This window comes from Phyllostomus discolor, chromosome 7 (assembly GCF_004126475.2).
Source record: "Phyllostomus discolor isolate MPI-MPIP mPhyDis1 chromosome 7, mPhyDis1.pri.v3, whole genome shotgun sequence".
Taxonomy (NCBI): Eukaryota; Metazoa; Chordata; class Mammalia; order Chiroptera; family Phyllostomidae; genus Phyllostomus; species Phyllostomus discolor.
The window spans coordinates 100429940-100450692 of record NC_040909.2 but is presented as its reverse complement, the minus strand read 5'-3'; the positions used below and the strand labels follow the sequence as shown (position 1 = coordinate 100450692).

The 20753-nt window shown below is 38.1% G+C and overlaps 1 protein-coding gene across 1 annotated transcript in view; it reads right to left on the bottom strand.

Moving 5' to 3' along the window:
* Positions 1-20535, bottom strand: part of DNAJC5B (DnaJ heat shock protein family (Hsp40) member C5 beta) — a 64288-nt gene extending 43753 nt beyond the window's left edge. The window contains exons 1-2 of the mRNA XM_036031166.1: positions 20164-20535; positions 14577-14703 (exon numbers count right to left, since the gene is read on the bottom strand). Coding sequence (XP_035887059.1) covers positions 14577-14695 — 119 coding nt within the window. The 5' untranslated portion in view covers positions 14696-14703; positions 20164-20535. The remainder of the gene's footprint in view (positions 1-14576; positions 14704-20163) is intronic.
* Positions 20536-20753: the final 218 nt, after the last annotated feature.

Sequence of the window (20753 nt, the reverse complement as noted above, 5' to 3'; positions counted from 1 at the left end):
AAGGATCTGTTTCCAAGATGGCCTCATGACTTGCTGGTAAGTTGTACTGGCTGTGGCAGGGAGCTCAGCTAGGGCTGTGGGCTGGGGACTCTGTTCTCCATGTTGCTTCTTCACATAGCTAGGTGTGGTGCCTCACAACATGATGGTCTCAGGGTAGTCATATTTCTTCAGTGGTGGCTAGCTTAAGCCAAATTGTAAAAGTAGAAGCTGCTAGGCCTTTTAAAGGTTTAGGTAAATTATCACTTCTGCCACATTCTATTGGTTAAATCAGGGTTGTTAGAAGGGTTGTTAGCTTGCCTGCTTTACATACCTGCAAGACCTCACCCTACATCTGCTGGCTATTGATAAGATACAGCCTTGTGGTTATAAGACTCCAAGCTGTTATGGCCTTTTGAAGCTCTCTGACTCTGAGACTCCTCACTATGCTCTTGAGTGACATCAGCTAGATAGTAAGCCTCCTTTCCAACATCCACCTCTGCTGGGAGTGTCTTTGCCCTTTTCGCTTCCTGAGGGTAGCCCCATTCTATAAGTCTCTGGATGGTCTCATGCTCTGAGGGATCTCCCCTCTCATATGATCTCGTTGAAGCACCACCCATTAAAGCATGTTGTGTGTTACTGGCTTTCTTGGTCATATCTTTCCCCTTGATCAGCCAAGTCTCCATACCCACTACAAGCATTTCATGTAATTGAGTTTCACTCCCTGCCAGAAGCTTTAATACAATATGTTGCTGAGAGAAAGCTGGAACGATAGTGTTAGTGGGGCTCAAGGAAGCAGGAGCCACTGGGCCAGGATCAGTATAGAATCAAAGGACAGAATAACAAGGCCAGGGCACGATTTGGCTTCAAATTGCAGCTAATGAGGCCAGTGCTACCTCTGCTATAAAATTATTTCTGAATGCCTGTTACTATAGAATATATGATTTTAGTAGTTTACCACCAAGGCCTCACCTAGGGCCCTCCAAAGGCACATTACAAGGTCCTATGATTTCCTCACATTTACAGATGAAATATCTGAGCACCTCACCCCAGAAATTGGGTGTTTTCTGGGATCCATAGTCACATTCGTCATTCAAGAGATATTGAGTGAGATAACAGCAGGAACTACAATGATGATCTGTTTAAAGAGCTGTTTTTTTTTCCCCACATTCAGGGTCAAGTGCTGACCTCTAGTGGCAGTCAAGACAGTGATTCCACTGTACTTCAATGATATCTTGGCAAATAATCTCCCCAATTTTTTTCTAGAATGCATAATGACTTTATGAGGCATTATGCTTGAGTATGCTTTTTAATGAGTGATAAATAACTTAAACTTCTGAAAAGTTCAAATATCAAGTGATAGCACTTTATTTTAGATAGTTTCTTTTCAGTGGACAGTTTAAGAGCCAGATCTTTACTCTCCCTAATAAGGTAGACTAGACTAGAATGTTTGCACAAACACAGTAGATAAAATGTCTGCATAGACACTTTAGAGTCTAGATAGAATTATTTGTCTACACCAAGGGTCCCCACCCTACAGGCCTCGGGCCAGTAGGGGGTCCGTGACCTGTTAGGAACATGACCACACAGCAGGAGGTGAGCTTGAATCATCCTGAAATCATCCCCTATACTCTGGTCCTGGGGAAATTGTCTTCCATAAAACTGGTCCCTGGTTCCAAAAAGGTTGGGGACCACTGGTCTACACTGATCATGAAAGTATTGCTTTAAAGAATGAGGACTCAAAGTTCTGACACCACCAAACCACTGACAGTCTTCAGCAAGTCACTAAGATCTTTGAGTGCTGTATTTTAATCCTTTTCCTTCCCAAGCAACAGCTCACACAGAATCTGAGAGCTGCATACAATTCAAGAGATCTGTTAGCTGGCTCAGGATCCCAACAAAAGTTTCTGGACCCTCAGCCTTATTACATTTTCTGGGGAAATTTTTTCATTCTTATTTTGTTACAGACAGCAATCTCTATTGAACTCGAGACATCAATATAAAATAGGACTGGAATGTAGGAGAAATGGCTGTACAAACCTAGTCTCCAACTTTCAACAGCAGCTCTCAACACTGGTTCCAGGCAAAGCCCTCAGCAGACATTTGCCCTGATGATTTCCCTGATGATTAGTGATGTTGAGCACATGTTCATGTACCACTGGTATATCTTCTTTGGGAAAATGTCTACTCAGAACTCTGCCCATTTTTTCAAACAGTTAGGGTTTTTTTCCTACTGAGTTGTATGCACTCTCTCTATATATTTTGGATATTAAATTCCTATCAGATACATGGTTTGAAAATATCTTCTTCCATTCAGTAGGTTGTCTTTTCATTTTGTTGATGGTTTTCTTTGCTGTGTAGAAACATTTTGGTTTGTCCCACTTATTTCCTTTTGCTTTGGTTGTCTTTGCTTTTGGTGTCAAATCAAAAAAAAAAATCATTGCTAAGATCAATGTCAAGGAGCCTACCATCTATGTTTTCTTCTTGGAGTTCTATGGTTTCAGGTCCTCTATTCAAGTCTTTAATCCATTTTGAAGTAATTTTTGTGTACGGTTTAAGATAGTGGTCCAGTCTCATTCTTTTGCATGTAGCCGTCCAGTTTTCTCAACACCATTTATTAAAGAAACTATCCTTTCCCCATTGTACATTCCCAGCTCCTTTGTCATAAATTAATTAACCATACAAGCAGAGATTTATTTCTGGGATCTCTTCATTGAGCTGTGTGTCATTTTCCCTGCTAATACCATACCGTTTTGATTACCATAGCTTTGTAATAGGGTTTGAAATCAGGGAACATCTTACTTCTAGCTTTGATCATCTTTTTCAAGATTGATTTGGTTATTTGGGATCTTTTGTGATTATATACCTACTTTAAGATTCTTTGTTCTATTTCTGTGAAAAAATGCTATTGGAATTTGATGGAGATTGCATTGACTCTGTAGATTGCTTTGGGCAATATGGACATTTTAACAATATTCTTTCAATCCATGAGCATGGACTATCTTTCCCTTATTTGTGCCTTCTTCAGTTTCTTTCAACAGTGTTTTATTGTTGGTTAGTTTCCAGATTCCAAAAAGGTTAATTCTGACAGTTTTTTTTCAGATATTTAGTTGCTTTTATGGAGGAGCAGACTTCTAGAGTTCTATATGCCACCATTTTCATTGACATCATTACCTAGCAATAGTTTTAACATCTACACCAATTTCATTAAAATCCATTTAAGTTTATAGAAAACATATCCCTTTGAAAATATACTTTTATTATTTATTATTCTTTTGTTTTAAGAATACTGGTAGAGATAAAGCCAACTTAAAGAACATTTTGGTATGCAATAGATGTAACAATTTTCCTCCAGCGCACTGTACCTTGTCAGTGTTGTGCCTTCATATTCTTTTAAATTTATGTTTACATAACTCCTTTTGATTAGTATATTAGATTACTTAGTTTGGCAACCATTGCTAAAGCACCCAGGAAGCATTGCTTTTTCCTACTGATTTATTCATTTATGCTTTCATACATGCATTTATTCACCAATTATTTATCAAGCATCTAGTCCATCAGGCATAGCTATAGGTGCAAGGTATATGGTAAGTAACATATGCTGAATGTGCCATGATTTTTCAAAAATCAACAAATTACTTAAGAAGTTAAACTTAACACTATTGCCAGAGAGAGGTGCATTACATTACCTTGGGACCTAGGACTCCTTTATGAATCTTACTATTTTGAACATTAGGTATATAATAGAACTTTGCTAGTAAATACCAAAAGCCACTTTTACCCCAGTGCAAGGCCAGATGTCACATTGCCTGGTAGGTGCAGTCATCCCCTAGGTGTGATGAGAGTGAACCCACTTCCCCACACTGTCTGGAACTTAGAGCTTGGTGCGCATTCCGGATCCCTCTCTCTACTTCTGTGTTTAAATCCCAACCTGGGACTAAGAACCCTAAATTTCATCCCCAGGCTTCCTTCTTAGCTTTGACCTTTGCTCCATTCTCTAGTATGGCTCATCACTCAGATTCTGGCCTTTGAATCCTTAGGATCCATGGCAGCTATTTTAAATCAGAGATGTGATTGTTAAGAGCTGTGGAACCTGAAGTAAGGCAACCTAGGTGCCAGTACTTACTGCACGTGACTCTGGACAGCTACTTAACCTACCTCAAGAGTAGAATAAAGACAATAATAGTACCTACAATACAGAATTGTGAGAATGTCATAATGACTACAAATCACTGGGCATAGTGCCTGACACATAGAAGCATTCCATATATGTTGGAATGTGGCTTGTCCTTCTGGTTTTTCTTTGATTACCTTTAATATAAATTGTACTAAAATTAATACTGCATTCACTTTCTTGGGGAAGACTTCTGTAATCGCTAGTCCAGATCAGCTGTCTTTGTTATATACTCTCATGGAGCCATACTTTTTCCTCCAGAGCACTGTACCTTGTCAGTAATTATACACTCATTCTCGTCATCATTTGATTACTTTCCATTTCCTCCACCAGACCTCAAGTTACATGAGATCAATAACCATGATTTATTTGTAATTGTATTCCCAGAACCTAGAGTACCTGGGACAGGAATGAGTGATGAAATGAAATATTCACTTTCATTTAAGTGATTAATATGAATCCTGTGCTCAAGTTAATCTATTCCACTTACAGACTCCTTTGTTTGACTTGTCTTTCAGTATGTATCATTTAAACCTCACTAAATCTAACTCTTTATAAGCCCTTTAAATGGTATAAACTATGTATGTACATATAGATACAGATAGGTATGTGTATATGTATATGTGTGTATATATATTCATCTTTCACAGTATAATAGGAATAAATATCCAGTACTAAACAGATGTTGAGTGAATCAGTGAGTGAAAAAAGTCATTGATAATTATGATTCTAGAGCCCAGGAACTAATGAAGTTGAAGTTACATGAAGAAATAAGAGGATCAAGTGGAAGGTTTGCCATGGAAGAAGGGAGGTTATGCAGCTGACCTGGAAGATAACTCTGATATAACCTCATATTATGTTCTCTTGTTTTTAACAGAACATTTTTGAATTCAGGAAACATATTAGTGCTTGATAGAGATTAATTTCAATTTATCTTGTGAGCTTGAATCATCACTTTGCCTTGTAAATATTTACAATTCTTCTATTAGCTATGCATTCCCCTGACATTTACACTTATTCATCAGCAGCCTCTGTTACAACCTGTAATTGCTAATAATGATGGGTAAAAGCACTACAGCTTGGGGTTGCCACAAATTACTATGGAAATGACACTTTTTCCTGCTCCTTGTGTAAACAGGTTTTGACTCACTGAGGCAAATCACCTCTTTAGAGATGAAAGATGAGTTCCAGAAAGTTCCATGTGAAATTGAATGAAATAGAAGAATCCATTGAATTCCTCTTGCTCTGTGAACCAGGATATTTGGTGCCTTGCCAACAAGGAGAAATTAAGCTCCTCTGTGAGGAGGCACAGAGACTCATGTACTGATGTATGAAACTAGTTCACTCTGATTTTGTGGTCTCAGATGTTATGGAAGGGTTAGATCGCATTCAGTAAGTAGGCCAGCATTTTGTTAGTTTCTTGCACCAAGGAAAATCAGTCAGCCTCCCTTTTGGGAATCCTAATCTTGTTTTCATCTGACTTAAAAAATTCACAGATCAGTGTAAATAAAAACTAACATTTAAATTACACATGAGATTTTGAATATTCAAGACTCACATTCTTCAAATTGCATAATTGTCTGTATTTTCTTCAGTTTCCCCTTCCTTATTCCTTAATTACTTCTCATGTGAAGGTCCCACAGCCATACAAAATGCACCAGGTCCCAAACTCCAATTATGACCTTGCCTTGCTGATCTGTGCCTCTCTATTTACTGGGTCAATAAATGACTCCCTGTCCAGCTAAGGGATCAAACATTTGAGAACAATCTTAAAAAGACTGAGAATATAGTCAAGGAGAAAATCTAGAGGCAAAATCTGATATTTGCTAACTCATTCTTGTATTTGGCAAACATTAGCATGGCACTAGGACTCGAAGTGCGAGGAAGACAAAGCACAGTGCCTTCCTTCAGGGAGCTGACCAAATGGCAGAGGGACCTTAAAAATCTATAAGGGTTTTTTATGCTCTGATGGGACGCACAGTGTGCCATGGAGCACATAGAGGACCTCAAACAAGGCCCCCGACACACCTTCCCCGAAACCCACCTAAATGACTCTGTAATCATTTTGGGTATATTTGGGGTCTCTCTCTCTCTCTCAGATTCTAACATTTTGCTTATATGCCTCTTAAAATGTTCATAGACTGTTCCTTCCACATTCTAATTGGTACCAATATTTTTATGAAAATGAACAGATGCAAAGAATATAAATTTTTGAGCATAGTACCAACATTGGCATGTTGAAATAAAACAGTTTTAATACTTTTTTAAATGTATGCAATGGAATTGAAATGCCACAGATTGTAACTACCTCCCATACATACTCACAACATGCATACACACACTGCTTGGACAATGTCCCTGTGCCCAAGCCCTAACTAGTTTAAAGAATGCCATTCTGTAGGGCTATTTTCTAGGACTTATATGTATCCTTCATGGTATCTGATAACCCATGTGCCAGATGTGGGCTAAACACTTTACATATATCATCTCACTTAATCCTCAGCAATCCTCTGAGCTCAGTATCATTATCTGTATTCCATGAAGAAAATGAGGCTAAGAGAAGGGGTTTGAATCCAGGTCTTTTCTGCATTTATACCCTATGCTCTTAATTTCTTTATACTTAGAATTCACTGTAACCAAGAGATCTTAGTGCTAAAATCTATGTGGAATACCTTAAAGAGAACATGTAACTTCTGGCATCACTCCTAGCACCTCCTACCTACTTTGTTTTTCTGCACATTTACAACATCTAATAGACTATATGTTTTACTTAGTTACTTATTATTAAGCTTCCCCACTCCCCCAGTCCATAATATAGACTTCAAAAGTACAGGGATTTTATCTGTTTGCCCAGCATATAGTAGGTGATCAATAAATAGTTGTTGAATCATGAACAGAACTTGCTGCTAGAAAGCCATTAATGATTGTGAGAGATACTAGACATACCAGTGGCTGCTAAGTGCTGTGATCAGCCTTCTTGGTTTCTTCTATAATCAGGTAGCAGTATGAAGAATAGATCAACAGTCTACTCACTTTTGAGTGAAGGATTTTTATGTGCCAGTCAACATCAAGAAAAGAAGGATCTGATCACACTCCTAAAGTGCTTGCTGAGCAGCAAAATACATTTTTCTCTTTCATATTACTAAGCAGAATACAGAACAGTTAGCCTTGTTTGTTGTAGGGCTATGGGCGGGGGGGGGGGGGGGATGTGGGTGCCTCTTTGAACCAGTACAGCCTACTGTTCATGGCTGGGAGTTTGAGCCCATCAAGGGCATGCTTGGAGGCCCGGAGGCAGCCTCCCAGAAGTCCCCTGAGCCTGAAGAGCCTTCCAGAAAGAAATCCAAGTCATGTTCCCTGCTGAGGCAGCCACAGCTATGTAAGTCCAATGACCCAGTAGTTACAGAAGCCTAGCTGAGGATAGGATAGGACCTAGGCAGAGTCTTAGGGAAGAAAGAGCCAGGCATGATGAATTTGACCCCGGAGCAATGCTTTATCTGTCAGACAGTATGGAGATTCTAAGCATAGGGTTGTTACAGCTAGTGTCTGATTTACTTCTAAGCATGTGTTTGGGTCCTATAGAGAGAAATCTATAAGATGGGAGAAGTTTTCGTAATAAATTTTTATACTGACTGGAGTCTCTAACAGAGGATATTACAAAAAAGAGGAAGCCGTATATCCGACTTTCTATCTCCCAGCAGGCACTGGTGACTCCCTCAAGTGTCAAGATAAATAGCATAAGTGATTTCTTGGCCTGGAGGAGTAATCAGAAGACTTGGGCACCAAGTACTTAGCAAGGAGCAGGTGCTACACCAGCCAGGTCTAGTAGGGTGGCACAAAAATAGCAGCAGAGCAGCTCTGCCCTGCTGAGAACCAGAGGAGCTGCAGCTGCAGAGCCTAGCATGCCCAGAGTTGTGCCCGGCAGTGACCATGGACATGCCCACTGAGTGAATGGAAAGCAGGTATCACTAACAGGGTGGAAACTTGGTTTGGTGGAGCAACACTGCTACATAGGGATGAACTGACTCCAGGATCCTGGGACACTTTCCCACAGGAGACTCCTAGAAGGACTTGGTTGATGAAGACTTTACCAGGAACTCAAGCTCTTGAGTCACTCAAAAGGGGCCAAAGCCTGGTATTAGGATTAGAAAACAACCTTTGAGTCTCATATTTCAACAGCAGACCATCTGTCCCTCCTCCTCTCCTTCTTCCCTAGCTTCCTAACTCAAATTCCTGTTGCCTCAGAAGGACTACTTACACTTAGTGAAAAGGGGAAACATGCCAGTTTAAAGTTATGGCAAATATGTGCAAGATGGGTAACCGCTTAGCCATTCCAGGTGTATTTGATGAACTCAAATGAGTCTCCTTCAGACAGCATGAAAAGGGGAGTAAAGGCTTTTAGGCAGTCAGAGAATAGAAGTATTTGCTTATCTCATGCAAACACTGTTAGGATTAAGTGGCATGGTTTAGCAATGAGAAAATTGGATTAAATGAGCCTTAAACTTCAAGCTCTTTGGAATGATTATGCTGTGTAATGTGAAAGGCAGATTTATTTCATAATGAAAGCTGTGGATGAGACTCATACCATGAGTCTCACCCTGTGATATGACACTTTTGACATGGAGCAAAAAGCCACTTTATGCTGAATAAATGGTTTTTGACGATAGTGGCAAATGGCAGGATAATTTTAGACATTTAAAGATGACGAGGATATCTATCCATTCATAATAGTACCTGGTATTTTCATTGTGCTTTTCCACAAAGGGCCCCACACAATTTGAAAAAAAATGATCTCATTTCTCTTTACAAAATTTCAATGAGACAAGAACTTCAGTATGTGATGGATTGACACAGTAGAAATTCTCTTGTCACTCCTCCCAGCTGTTCTTTGAGGTAGCTGGGGACTCCAATTTATCATCTGATAAATGAAGTATGGTTATACTAGTAGGAAAAATGATGATGTAGGAAAAAAGATCCTTTAGTCACAGAAAGATTTTTTGGTAGCTATTTATAGATAGACACAAGAAGGGGCTTAGATAGGTCTGTGAGGTTTCTTTTTATTTTAGTTCTTTAAAGGAATGAAGAACTAGAAATACTGATAATTTCCTTCCCAACTCTATGTCCCCTTTTAGAGAACATTGCCCCTTTTCCTTCCCATAGGGTTGGATCTCACCGTCCTTGCTAAGGTAATGGGTATTTGTGATTCTGGATCTCTAGGCAGAGTCAGCAAATTCTCAGCTTGGGTGAGCATCTGACCCAGCTGGGCGGGCCTATTAGATCCTTGCTCCAGGGATTTGGAATAGAGTCATAGCAAAAACTGGGAAGTGGACAGGAACCAAGATAGTTTTTTACCACCTCTACCTTCCTTTCTGGAACCATGGGGTTTTCCTGAGAAGCTCTAAGTTGGTTTAAAAAGGCAACCTGGATGGGAAACAATCTAAATATTTATCAACAGATGGAAAACAACCTAAATATTTACCAACAGGGAACTGATTAAATCATGGGACATCTTTATCATGGAATATGCTGCAGTGTGAAAAGAATTAAACTTTTTATGAACTGATCATTCCTGAGGATGATCTCCAAGGTATATTGTTAAGAGACAAATGCAAAGTACAGAATAGGAGTGATAGTACACCATCATTTGTATCATAAGGAAGGAAAAGTATAATATACGCTTAGGCCATTTACATTTAATATAATTATTATGTTAGGGATTAAGTCTATCATTTTATTATTTGTTTCCTATTTGTGCCTGCTGTTTCTCACTCCTCCATTTTGCTTTTCTTATCTTCCTGTGGATCATTTGAATATTTTTAGGGATTCCATCTTTATTTACCTCTAGTGTTTTGGGTGCATGTGTGTGTGTATAAATGACTTATCACAGTCCACTGATATTGTTTTATCAATTTGAGTGAAATGTAAAAACTGACTCCCATTTGGGCCCCATTATCCTCCTCAATTTTAGATATAATTGTCTTGAGTATTGGATGATGTTATAATTTTTATACCATTCATCATATGCAATTTAGAAAATTCATGAGGAAGGTATTCTATTTTATTGACCCATGTTTCTGCATTCTTCATTTTCCTTTCTCCCTTCCTGATGATCCAAGATTCCTTTCATCATTTTCTTTCTTTTTAAAAGCTCCTTTAGCCATTCTTTAAGAGTAGATCTGCTAGTGATAAATTCTCTTAGTTTTCCTTTATCTGAGAATGTCTTTATTTCCCCTTAATTCCTGAAGTATAGTATTACCAGATACAGAATTCACAAACTGATAGTTCTTTTAGCGCTTGAAAAATGTTGTGTCACTTCTTTCTGGCCTCTGTTGTCTCAGAAGAAAAATCTGCTGTCATTTGAACCGGTGTTCCCATATAAATCACGTGTTGTTTCTCTGTCTGCTTTCAAGGTATTTTCTTTGTCTTAGTTTTCAGAAGTTTAATTATGATGTGTCCTGGCATGAATTTCTTTAGATTTATCTTATTTATTATTCACTCAGCTTCTTGATCTGTAGGCTGATTTTGCCAAGTTTGGAGAATTTTTAGTCGTTATTTCTTTGAATACTCTTTCAATCCCATTCTCTTTCTCCTTCCCTTCTAGGACACCAATGTTGTAAACGTTGGATTGTTTGTTACAGGCTTACAAGTTCCTGAGACTCTCTTGTTTATTTCCAGTTTATTTTCTCCCTGGGTAAATTCCACTGATCTGTCCTCAACTTTACTGTTTCTATCTTCAGTCATCTCCCTGTATTACAGAGTTCATTCAGTTAGTTGTAGCATTTCTGGTATTTTTCAGTTCTGTAAGTTCCATTTGGTTCTTTTTTTAGAACTTCTATTTCTGTATCACAGAAGTTTCTAGTTTTTTCAATTGTTTCAAGAGATTTGTAATTGCTTGCTGAATCTTTTTTATTATAGTTACTTTAAAATACTTACTACATAAATCTAATATCTGGTTCATCTCAGTGTGGTAGTCAGGTGATTATCTTTTCTCATGCAAGTTGTAATTTTCTTGATTTTTTGTATAATGAGTGATTTCATCTGGACATTTTAGCTGTGATGTTAGGAGACTCTGAGCCCTATTTATACTTTTTTATTTTAACAGGCACTTTCTAGCTTACTTTTGTGGACTGTGAACCCACTGACAGTCTAATGTTCAGAGCCTGTACGGTGTTATTTTGTTCTGTTTGGTTTATCACCTGCCTCTGGGCCCCCTACTGGCCCTTGTTGGTGCTAGTTCAGGAAATGAAAGGAGCTTCACTGTCTTGATTGTCTGGCGCCTTGCGTGAGGAAAGGGAATCTCCAAGGCTTCGAAAACACTTCCTGGGCTGCATGTTTGTTGAGGCAGAATCCTCCTTGTTAATATCTCCTGTCAAGTAGGATCTCTGGGTGAGAAAGGGGACTCAGACTGGTGGGAAAGTCCTCTGGCCAGTTTTGTAACGAGAACTTTCAGATGGTCCCCTTTGCTGTTTCTGCTGGGCTTATCTAGAGTTGTTGTTAACAAGGCTTCTGTTCAATTCAGAGGAAAAATAAGACCACCTGGCTGCCTTCCAGTTGCTAGAGTGGGTATCAGGAAAGGCCAGGCCTGGATTATCTTCTCTTGGGTGGGGAGTCATAAAATGCCCCACCACTGTATTGTTCCCTTGGTCCTGTGGTTCCTAAACAATTCATCTTCTCTTTTTACCTTTCAGGGTTCTCTTTTAGTTGTCTCTTGTGTAATTTCCAAGGCTTTTTAGTTGTGCTTAGCAGAGAGGAAGAGAGACAGACAAATCTATACCATCCTGCCCAGCCCAGAAGGTCTGTATAGATGCTTATGTAGGTATAAGATCTCTCCAGAAAGATACAAGACAAATTGCTTTCCATGGAGAGAAAACTTGGGGATCTAAAGTATGAAAGAGACATTTTTGTATACCTGTTTGTATGATGTTAAAAATAAACATAAAATATAAAAGAAGGAAAAATGTCTTCTAACTCAGCTTTGTTTTCAAGAGCACAACCAAGGATTGCAACAGAGGTCAAGCAGCGTATGGATTCAACAGTTGGTAATTTTATTAAATTTCATTGGCTTTTAATTTCACTATATTTTGACTGCTTTGATCCAGGTCCTTGAATGTAAGAATAATATTCTCAGTAGATTTTCAGCCTGCTCATTCACTTGAAATAACTTGCAGAATACAAATGTATAATTCAAATAGAAGTAGATGTGTTTGGCAGCATACTAGTACCCTAATCAGCTGAAAAAATAATATTTGTATGACAGTAAAACAAAATTAATAGGAAGGTGCTGATTACGTGAAAAGACTTCAGGCTGTAATTATTAAACTTGTGAACAGCTCGGCATCATTAGTGCCTTAATTAGGATATGACCTGAAATTTTAACTTACAAAATTAATAAAGACAATTTAAAGTCATATTTGTAAACTGGGTTTTAAAACTTACAAGGTAGTTGGATATCACTTTTTTCTTGTTTCAGAGAGCATCTTTGTAGGTACTAAGCTTAGAATACAATTATTTTGATTCTCAACTCCCACCCCCAGCACAATGTCAGAGCCCTAAAGCTTTAAGAGTCAAGTTTAGTGACCCGTAGCCAAGGACACACAGGTTCCAGCAGCTCCTGGGCACACTCCTGGACAGCCCTAGAACACAGTAACACAGCAAAAACTCTTTCTCTCCCTAGTACCTTAAGTGAAATATAAACTAGAAGATTGATATTGACTTTGAACAAACTTTACAATTTTGACAGAACTGTCTGGATTCAAATGGCAATTTGGTCTTTAACACATGCTTCTTGAAGTCATTTGGGGTCCTACAGTTTACCACATGGTGAAGGTTCCAATCCAAAGCCAAAGAATTTTTCCATCAGTAGATAAAAATAGAGAATTCAGTAAATTTTTGTGGGGTGATGGTTTAGGAAAAAAATAAACATGAAATCCTACCTTTATTATGTCAAAATAAACTCCAAATTGATCAAAGATTTAATGTATAAAAGTAAAACCATAAATGTTTTAAAGTAAATGGGTTAATATTTTTATAATATTGTAATCAAGAGAGGCTTTTTAACCATGACAGATAAAACAAAAATCTATAAAGTAAATGACTAACAAATTTATCTGCTTAAAAATTCTAAATTTATATATATCAAAAAACAAAAATAACTAAAAGTTGTAAAATAACAAGCCTATATAAGAAGTAACTGATTAAAAATAAACTTTGATTTATGTTTTGATTCATTTTTCTTCCTAAAGACACAACTTTATTCCTCAACAAATAAGGAAATAATTGAAAATACACATCATAAGTTAGGTACAAGATAAATAACCATAGGGAAAATTAAAAGAATGTATATGTTCCCCTGACCAGTGTGGCTCAGTGAGATTGTGATGTCCCTCAAAGCAAAAGGTTGCCAGTTCCATTCCTGGTCAGGGCACATGCCTGAGTTGCCGGTTCCATCCCTGGTTAGGACGTGTACAAGAGGCAACAGATCAATGTTTCTCTCACATATCAATGTTTCTCTCCCTCTCTTTCTCCTGCCTGTGCCCTCCCTCTAAAAAAAAAATAAATAAATAAAATCTTTTTTCAAAGAAGAATGTACATATTTAAAAATAGCTTATGAAGTAATTAAATTAGAGAATAGCCATAGCATTATAAATCTGAATATTTAATGACAGCAAGATAGTTTCATGATAAGACCTTGTTAAAGTGAAAGATAAAGAATACAGATGAATCCAACTTGATTTTAAAAAGTCTTATCTGAACAGAAAGAAACTAGAAAGAAAAATATTAATAATTATCATTAGAGGTAGAATTATGGATAAATGTTATTATTTTTCTTTTTAGTAGTTGCCAAATTTTCTATAATAAGTAAATTATTTTTGTATTCAACCTTTTTTTTAATTCCTTGGAGCTTTAAAGTAAAAGATATTTCAATTTTCTCCTAAAACAGCTAACGTGGAACTAGATCAGGTATGAAAGATCAAAGCTAAAGATTTAAAAGTATAGCATATAGTAGAGCAATTGTAACAAGCTACCAATTATTTTTTTTTAATCACTCTACTAGATTTGTTGTCACACTATGTCACATGGGTTAAATTACAACTCCTGTCACTCACAGTGAGACATCTCTCTCCTCTCTATCTCCCTCTCTTTTCCTTCTTCCTCCCTCTCTTTCCTCTCTCTCCCTCCACCTCTCTCACTGTAAGCTTAGAGCATAGGCTGCCCTTTCTTAAGGCCTAGCATCATGAGACAGCTCTTTCATAAAATCAGTATCTGCCTCTCTATTCCCAACTGCTTGTATTTGTAGAACAGGGAATGTGAGTTCTAAAACTGGGATTACTTGGTCTTAGCAGGAAGCAAATGTCTTTAGTTGGAGGCACTTATCAATCACAAGATAACTATCACTACTAGTACAGGAATTACTGAATTTCCTCTGTACCTGTAGGTTTTCTTAATTTCTTCATTTGATGCTCCCTTATGCAGACCAAGAACTTCATATAGAGCTTCTCCAGAGGTCGACATAGTCCGCTGTCTTTGGGTAGGGGTGTCACATGCCATTTTCTCGGCTGTAAAACCAAACAGGGTAGATAGCTTATGTATAGCCATGAAGCTTATGTATACTGGACCCCACTCTCTAAATGGGAAGATAGTTCCTTTCTGACTTTTTGTAAAATGACAATCTGAAGTACATTTTTGTGTCAGATGCAGAATGAGGGGAGGAATGGGTTAGGATTGCCAAAAGTAGAACTTCAAGTAACTGCTAAAGGCTATAGGCAGCCATGCAAAGGGAATATGGCTTTGCCCACATGGTTAAATAGAAGCAAAATGTTGTCTAAACACTCAGATAATTCAGAATTGTTGAGAAATAGCATTCACAGGTCAGCCAAATGTGGATTTCTTTTTGCTTGAATTTGTTTAACTCCTTTTTTGTATGCTTCCCCATAATCATCCATTTTACCTTGACTCTATTGGCCTAGCCATTGTTAGAGCAAGAGTTTAAAAAAATAAAAACGGAAACAACTTTTTGTAAGTATGAAGGAAAAAAATCCTGGTCTTATCTGGGAGCCAGGATAGAGCTTCTCCGCAGCTACGTGAAGCCAGGGGCCCTTGCAGTGGTCATAGGTTCTGTCCCTGAGATAACTCCTTTCCCCATGGTCTATCCACGAGTTCTGCTGTCCCAAGTCCCAAGGAGCCATCTTCCTGCTATGTTCTGCCTGTAAGAGGGGACCCGCAGAGTAGCAAGCACACCGAGGGGCATTCCTGCATCCGGTATTTAACCTCTCCAGCCTTAATGCCTTCAGCTATAATGTAAGTGTCAGGTGGGCTCAGCTGGAGCCAACTTGTCAGCTCTGCTCCCAGCAGGCTAATGACCAAACCAATGCAGGCAAGAGCAGAGCCTGTCAAATGTTGCCAGGTGGATGAGGATAGTTTTAGAGGTCCCCTTGACCCCTTCATTGAACAGCCAGGGCTGGTGACCCTACAGAATTCAATTAAAAGGAACGATGTGAAAAACTTCAAAAAAGTTTTTGTGAGCTTTTAGCTTCTAAAAGTCAGATCCCAGCCAAAAATCCTACAGCCCTGAAGGTGCTGAGGACAAACAACACTGACTTACCTGAGGGTGCAACTGTGGCATGGGTCATTGTTCCCAACTCAATTAGCTTCTCAAGAATGTAGAGGCCCTGGAGGCCATAGGGGCCCTATTCCCAGAGCCCTGGTTCACACAAGGGCAAAAGGAGAAAAACATCCCAATTTTGCCTGCCACAAAGCAGTATCCATACTGACTGACAGCCATTCAGTAAATTATAGTACTTCTTTTTATTGTTGCTCTATCTTTTTAACTCACCCGTCATACTTTCCCTGGGAAGTAAGCAATTCAAGGCTTGGGACTGTATCATTCATCTCTGTGTTCTGCTCCTGCAGTTCAGCCCTGTCTTGGAACCACAGCCCAGCTGGCTATTCAGAACTGAAGGAAAAATTACCTGAGCAACTGACAACCTCCCTACTTCCTTTCCTGTCTTCTCTTTCCTGCTGCCACAGAAACAGCTAGGCTCAGGATACTGATGCTCTGCTGCACACATCCACCTAATACTTTCCAGTAATAGGGGTAACCGGCAGACTTCTGACAAGTCACACTCTATGTCAAAAATGAATGGGATTTATACCCTGGCTGGTGTGGCTCAGTGGATTGAGCATCGGCCTGCAAAACGAAAGGTGGCTGGTTTGATTCCTGGTCAGAGCATATGCCTGGGTTGTGGACCAGGTCCCCAGTTGTGAACATACAATAGGCAATGATTTGAGATATCTCTTGCACTCTTGCTTTCTCCCTCCCTTCTACTCTCCTCTCTTTAAAAGTAAATAAATAAAATCTTTTAAAGAAAAACGTGAATGGGATTTGGAAAGTGGGGATTTCTGTATGGCTTGGTAGACAAGGAATGGGGCCACAGTCATTATGCTTGCCTCTCTGAAAGTTTAAGGTCTTGGTAGATAGCAAGATCCCCAAAGTCACTAAGAATATATCAACATAGGGATTCATATGCTAGGACTCTAAAATATAGAGTTAGAGGCCATTTAAGTCAATTTAACAAATGCCATTTGGGGCATTCTGGTCAGAGATTATTATAGTAAATAACTTTGATATTACCCTCTGAGATCCTCCTATCTGGAGAATTCCTAGGTCTTCACTGAAACAGATGTTTTTCCTGAGACCTGCCTCAGTCTTACCTGATCTTGGCTGAGTAGCTCTGATGCAACAAGTAGAAGTCTTCCCTTAGGTTTTTTGTTTGTTTTTGTTTTTTGAGTATAGGACAGTCTCTCAAGTGGTAAAACCTCTGAAATGTAAAATTTGGGTATTGTTGGCTTGCCTGAAGTGAGAGAGACTGAAACTGACTCACAGAAGAGGACAGGTGGGAAGAGATGGAGAGAGAGCCCCAGTGGGTAGAGTCCACTAGTTCCAGTTGTTTCTAAGTGCACTTGCACCTCTTCCCCTCCTACAATTTGTCAATCAACCCTTGCTTGGAGTGAGCCAATAAAATTCCTCCTCATACACAAATTTACACACAGTTTTTCTTTTGAGCTTATGTTAGCTAGATTTTGGTCACTGTCAACCAAGACTCCTTGGTGTCATATGCTCTCTCAATTAAACACCAGTAGTGGTTTGCTGAACACCTCCAAGCTTGGCTAATCCATTGTGCATTTTTCTTGAATCATTCTATGTACTCTTCATTTAAATTGAAGTGGCTTCTAGGTACTTAGGAATGAATACTTTGGGGAAATAACAATGATATACTAAAAGATTCCAACCAAATAAATTCAGATGTATTGTGTAGACCTTACTAGCATGGCTAGAAGGAGCAGTGATAAGTCTGAGTTAAGATGCTTTCATGAACAAAGTTTGTAGACAGCTATCCAAGAGCACTGAGAAGAAATAAAAGTATGGCAGATAGACTTTTGCATTATCTGTTTTTCTCTATATTCAGCATTCAAAAGGAAGTTTCAATGTAAGGGAAACATTTATTTACTTTTTATCATCTGTATCATGAAATAAGACAGTTGTCAGGGTTCCCATAAATCAACAGATAGTCCTAAAATCAATTTTAACAAGGCACAGACATGCACAATTTCCACTTTGGGAGCGTTGTACTCCACCTTACTTGGGTCTTGCTGTCACTAATACAGGAAAAAAGATTTAGAGGGGACTGAAGATAGCCTACTAAACAGATTATGATAATACCCACGGCAGACAATTCAGTTACTTATTCAAAGTCTGCAGTGCAGGCCAGGTCTTTAGGAAGATTGCAAATTAATATGGAATACAAAACTGAAAGCCAATAATGAAGTGTTCAGTGGTTCAGGGGTTAAATAATTATTGAATATAGAGGTCAAACAGAAAAAGAAGGAATCCTCCGGAGGACGAGGATTCAGCTTTGGTGCCCAAAGAGTCACAACATTGTGCTTGGCACATATTAAGTATGTGATGAATGTCTGTTGGGTAACTAAATTAAAAAGTGGTTAACTTAAATGGGAATGTCAGGTAGAACTTCAAGAAAAGATGAAATCTGAGCGGATAATAATACTACCATTTGTTTCTGTAAAATCTGACACATCTGTCTATTATGGCCCTTGTATCTGAGCCTGACCTTGGATCTTCATGGACTTGGTGGCCAGTGACTCTCTTGATCATCTGTTCGAATATATCAACATGAAAGAGGACTTTCTGATTTGGGGGAGCTAAAAGAAGAGGGACATTTTGACAGTTTGAGACATTTTTTCCCTAAGGCTGCCTCCTTCAAAGGCTATCTTCAGTCACCTGTAAAGGTATCCCAGGTGTGGAACAAGATAAATGGGGTCGGTTGGAAGCTACCGTTTCTGGAAAATACTACTGGAAACAGCCTGGGATTTCTCCTTCCCCATCCCACGGTCATCCCTCTACACAATCTTCTTCCCAATAGAAGAAAGGAAGGCAGATTCCATTTCTGAAATAGTTTTATACGTAGACACATCACCAATGAAGACAAGGTAACTGGCTATTCCCTTGTATTATGCTTTTTTTTCAAATCAGCTCTTTATTTATAAATCTAGTCACACTGCAATCTGTACCTAAGTGAAATCTGGTAGCTGGCTTGTTCTGTGGTATGGACTGAACAATATTCAAAATGGGTTGTTATAGAGAGTTTGCTAATTGTTGATCACCTGTATCATCTTCTTTGACCTATTTTCCAAAGAATTCCTTTCATACAGATAATGTCTATTAATTTAAGTACTTAAAAAAAGCCCATTTACATCAGTTTTGGAACACAAGATAAAGACCTGGTCAATGAGGTTAGTAGTTGGCTAATTACAAACTGAAACATAAAGGAACCAAAAAGTTGCGAGGTTGTTTTCTGTGCATCCAGCAGCAAAAACCTGCTACTTTTTCTGTTTCTTGCTGAGTTCTTCATATATTATTGATATACACAAGATTTAGTTTCAAATTCAATGGAGCATTGAAACCCTTAGTTGTTTTAATGTGTGATTATGCCCTGAGAACACACTACAGAGTAATAATGAAAACATCCTCTAAAATCTCTCCTTAAATAACCTTAAATAATGGAGTCATACCCTTATTTGATTCCTTATATAAAACATAATTTTTATGAATTCTTTTTCTGTAGCCTTTTGAATTCTAATATTCCTATGAAAAATTCAAGCCTTATTATTTATTCATAGTCTCTCATCTGTAAGCTATCCAATGAAGTCATGCAAAGTTATTAAGTAATTTAATTTTGATCATCCAGTACATGATACTTAATCTTCTGAACTTAAATATGTTCTAGCTGCATTACAATTCATTAATATCATAATTTATTAAAGCATTGACCACTATACAGTCACTACCAAACTGTATATGGCTCCCCTACCACTTGATAATAGATATAACTGAAAGAAGGTTCAGCATTCCAGTGACAATGGGTATCCAATTTAAAATAAATACATATTTTAAAGGTTCTAATTCCAGGAGTCCTACAAATGCTGTTCTAAAATTTTCATGTTGATGTGTGAAATGTTCCTCAAAGCAAAATGTTCACATGAAATGTGAACATGAAATGTTCAAAGCAAAAGAAGCTTCATCTATATCTATTATGTGAATTCTGAAAAATGGGAGGAAAATCAAAAAAGTCTTTCTTGCAGGGTCCCGTGATAGTTAAGAAGAAGAATATGGGCAGGAGAGATGATCGTTAAACACAGCAAAAACGCTTTTGATGGCTTGGGCTGGAGAAGCCAATGTGTTCAACCATGTTGTTATTACTTCTGTAATTCCTCCATAGGGATCCAGTTATTAGAACAAAATCTCCTTATTCAAATCATGTATCTTAAAGCTAAACACACATCCAAAATGCTAATTCTATGATTTAAAGTAATAATTCTTCCTAGCATAATTACCTATTTGCTATTGAAAAATAATTATCTCTTAATTGCACTGGTATTTATATAAGCAGCAGCCTAACCACAAGACTTGCAACTCAAAATGTTTAAATAATCCACAATACCTGTTCCTGTGACTCCAATTCTGTGTTCTCAATCTGGAACAACTTGATGTTTTTAACTGGTCTGGAAATAAATGTGCAAAGAAATAAAGGGAGGCAAAAACGAAAGGAGATGTCCCATACCTGTTCCACTGTTTCAAAGCAAGCAGCTGTTCCTTTCCATTGTTCCCATGCAGAGTTAAGCAGGTCAACGGAGTCAAGTTACTTTTCATTTGTTACTCTATCAGCCAATTGGTTATCCCTCTGGAAAACATAACAAAGAGAGAATAAAACATGCATGACCATAAAGGTTGCCATTACAAGGCATCTAGTGATACCAAAATACCTGCTATAGCTCATTTGCTCACTAGTCAACTGGTACTTGGTTTAACCAAAAACTATAGTGGAACTGCCTCTATTTTCCACCAGGACTTTCAATTAAAAAAATATGCTAATCTCTGGACATGCAGAGTGAATTCTTTGAATATTTTTATTGAAATACAACTGACAAAACATTATATTAGTTTCAGATGTACAACATAATGGTTGATATTTGTATATATTACTAAATGATCACTATGATAATTGTAGTGAACATTAATTACTATATATAG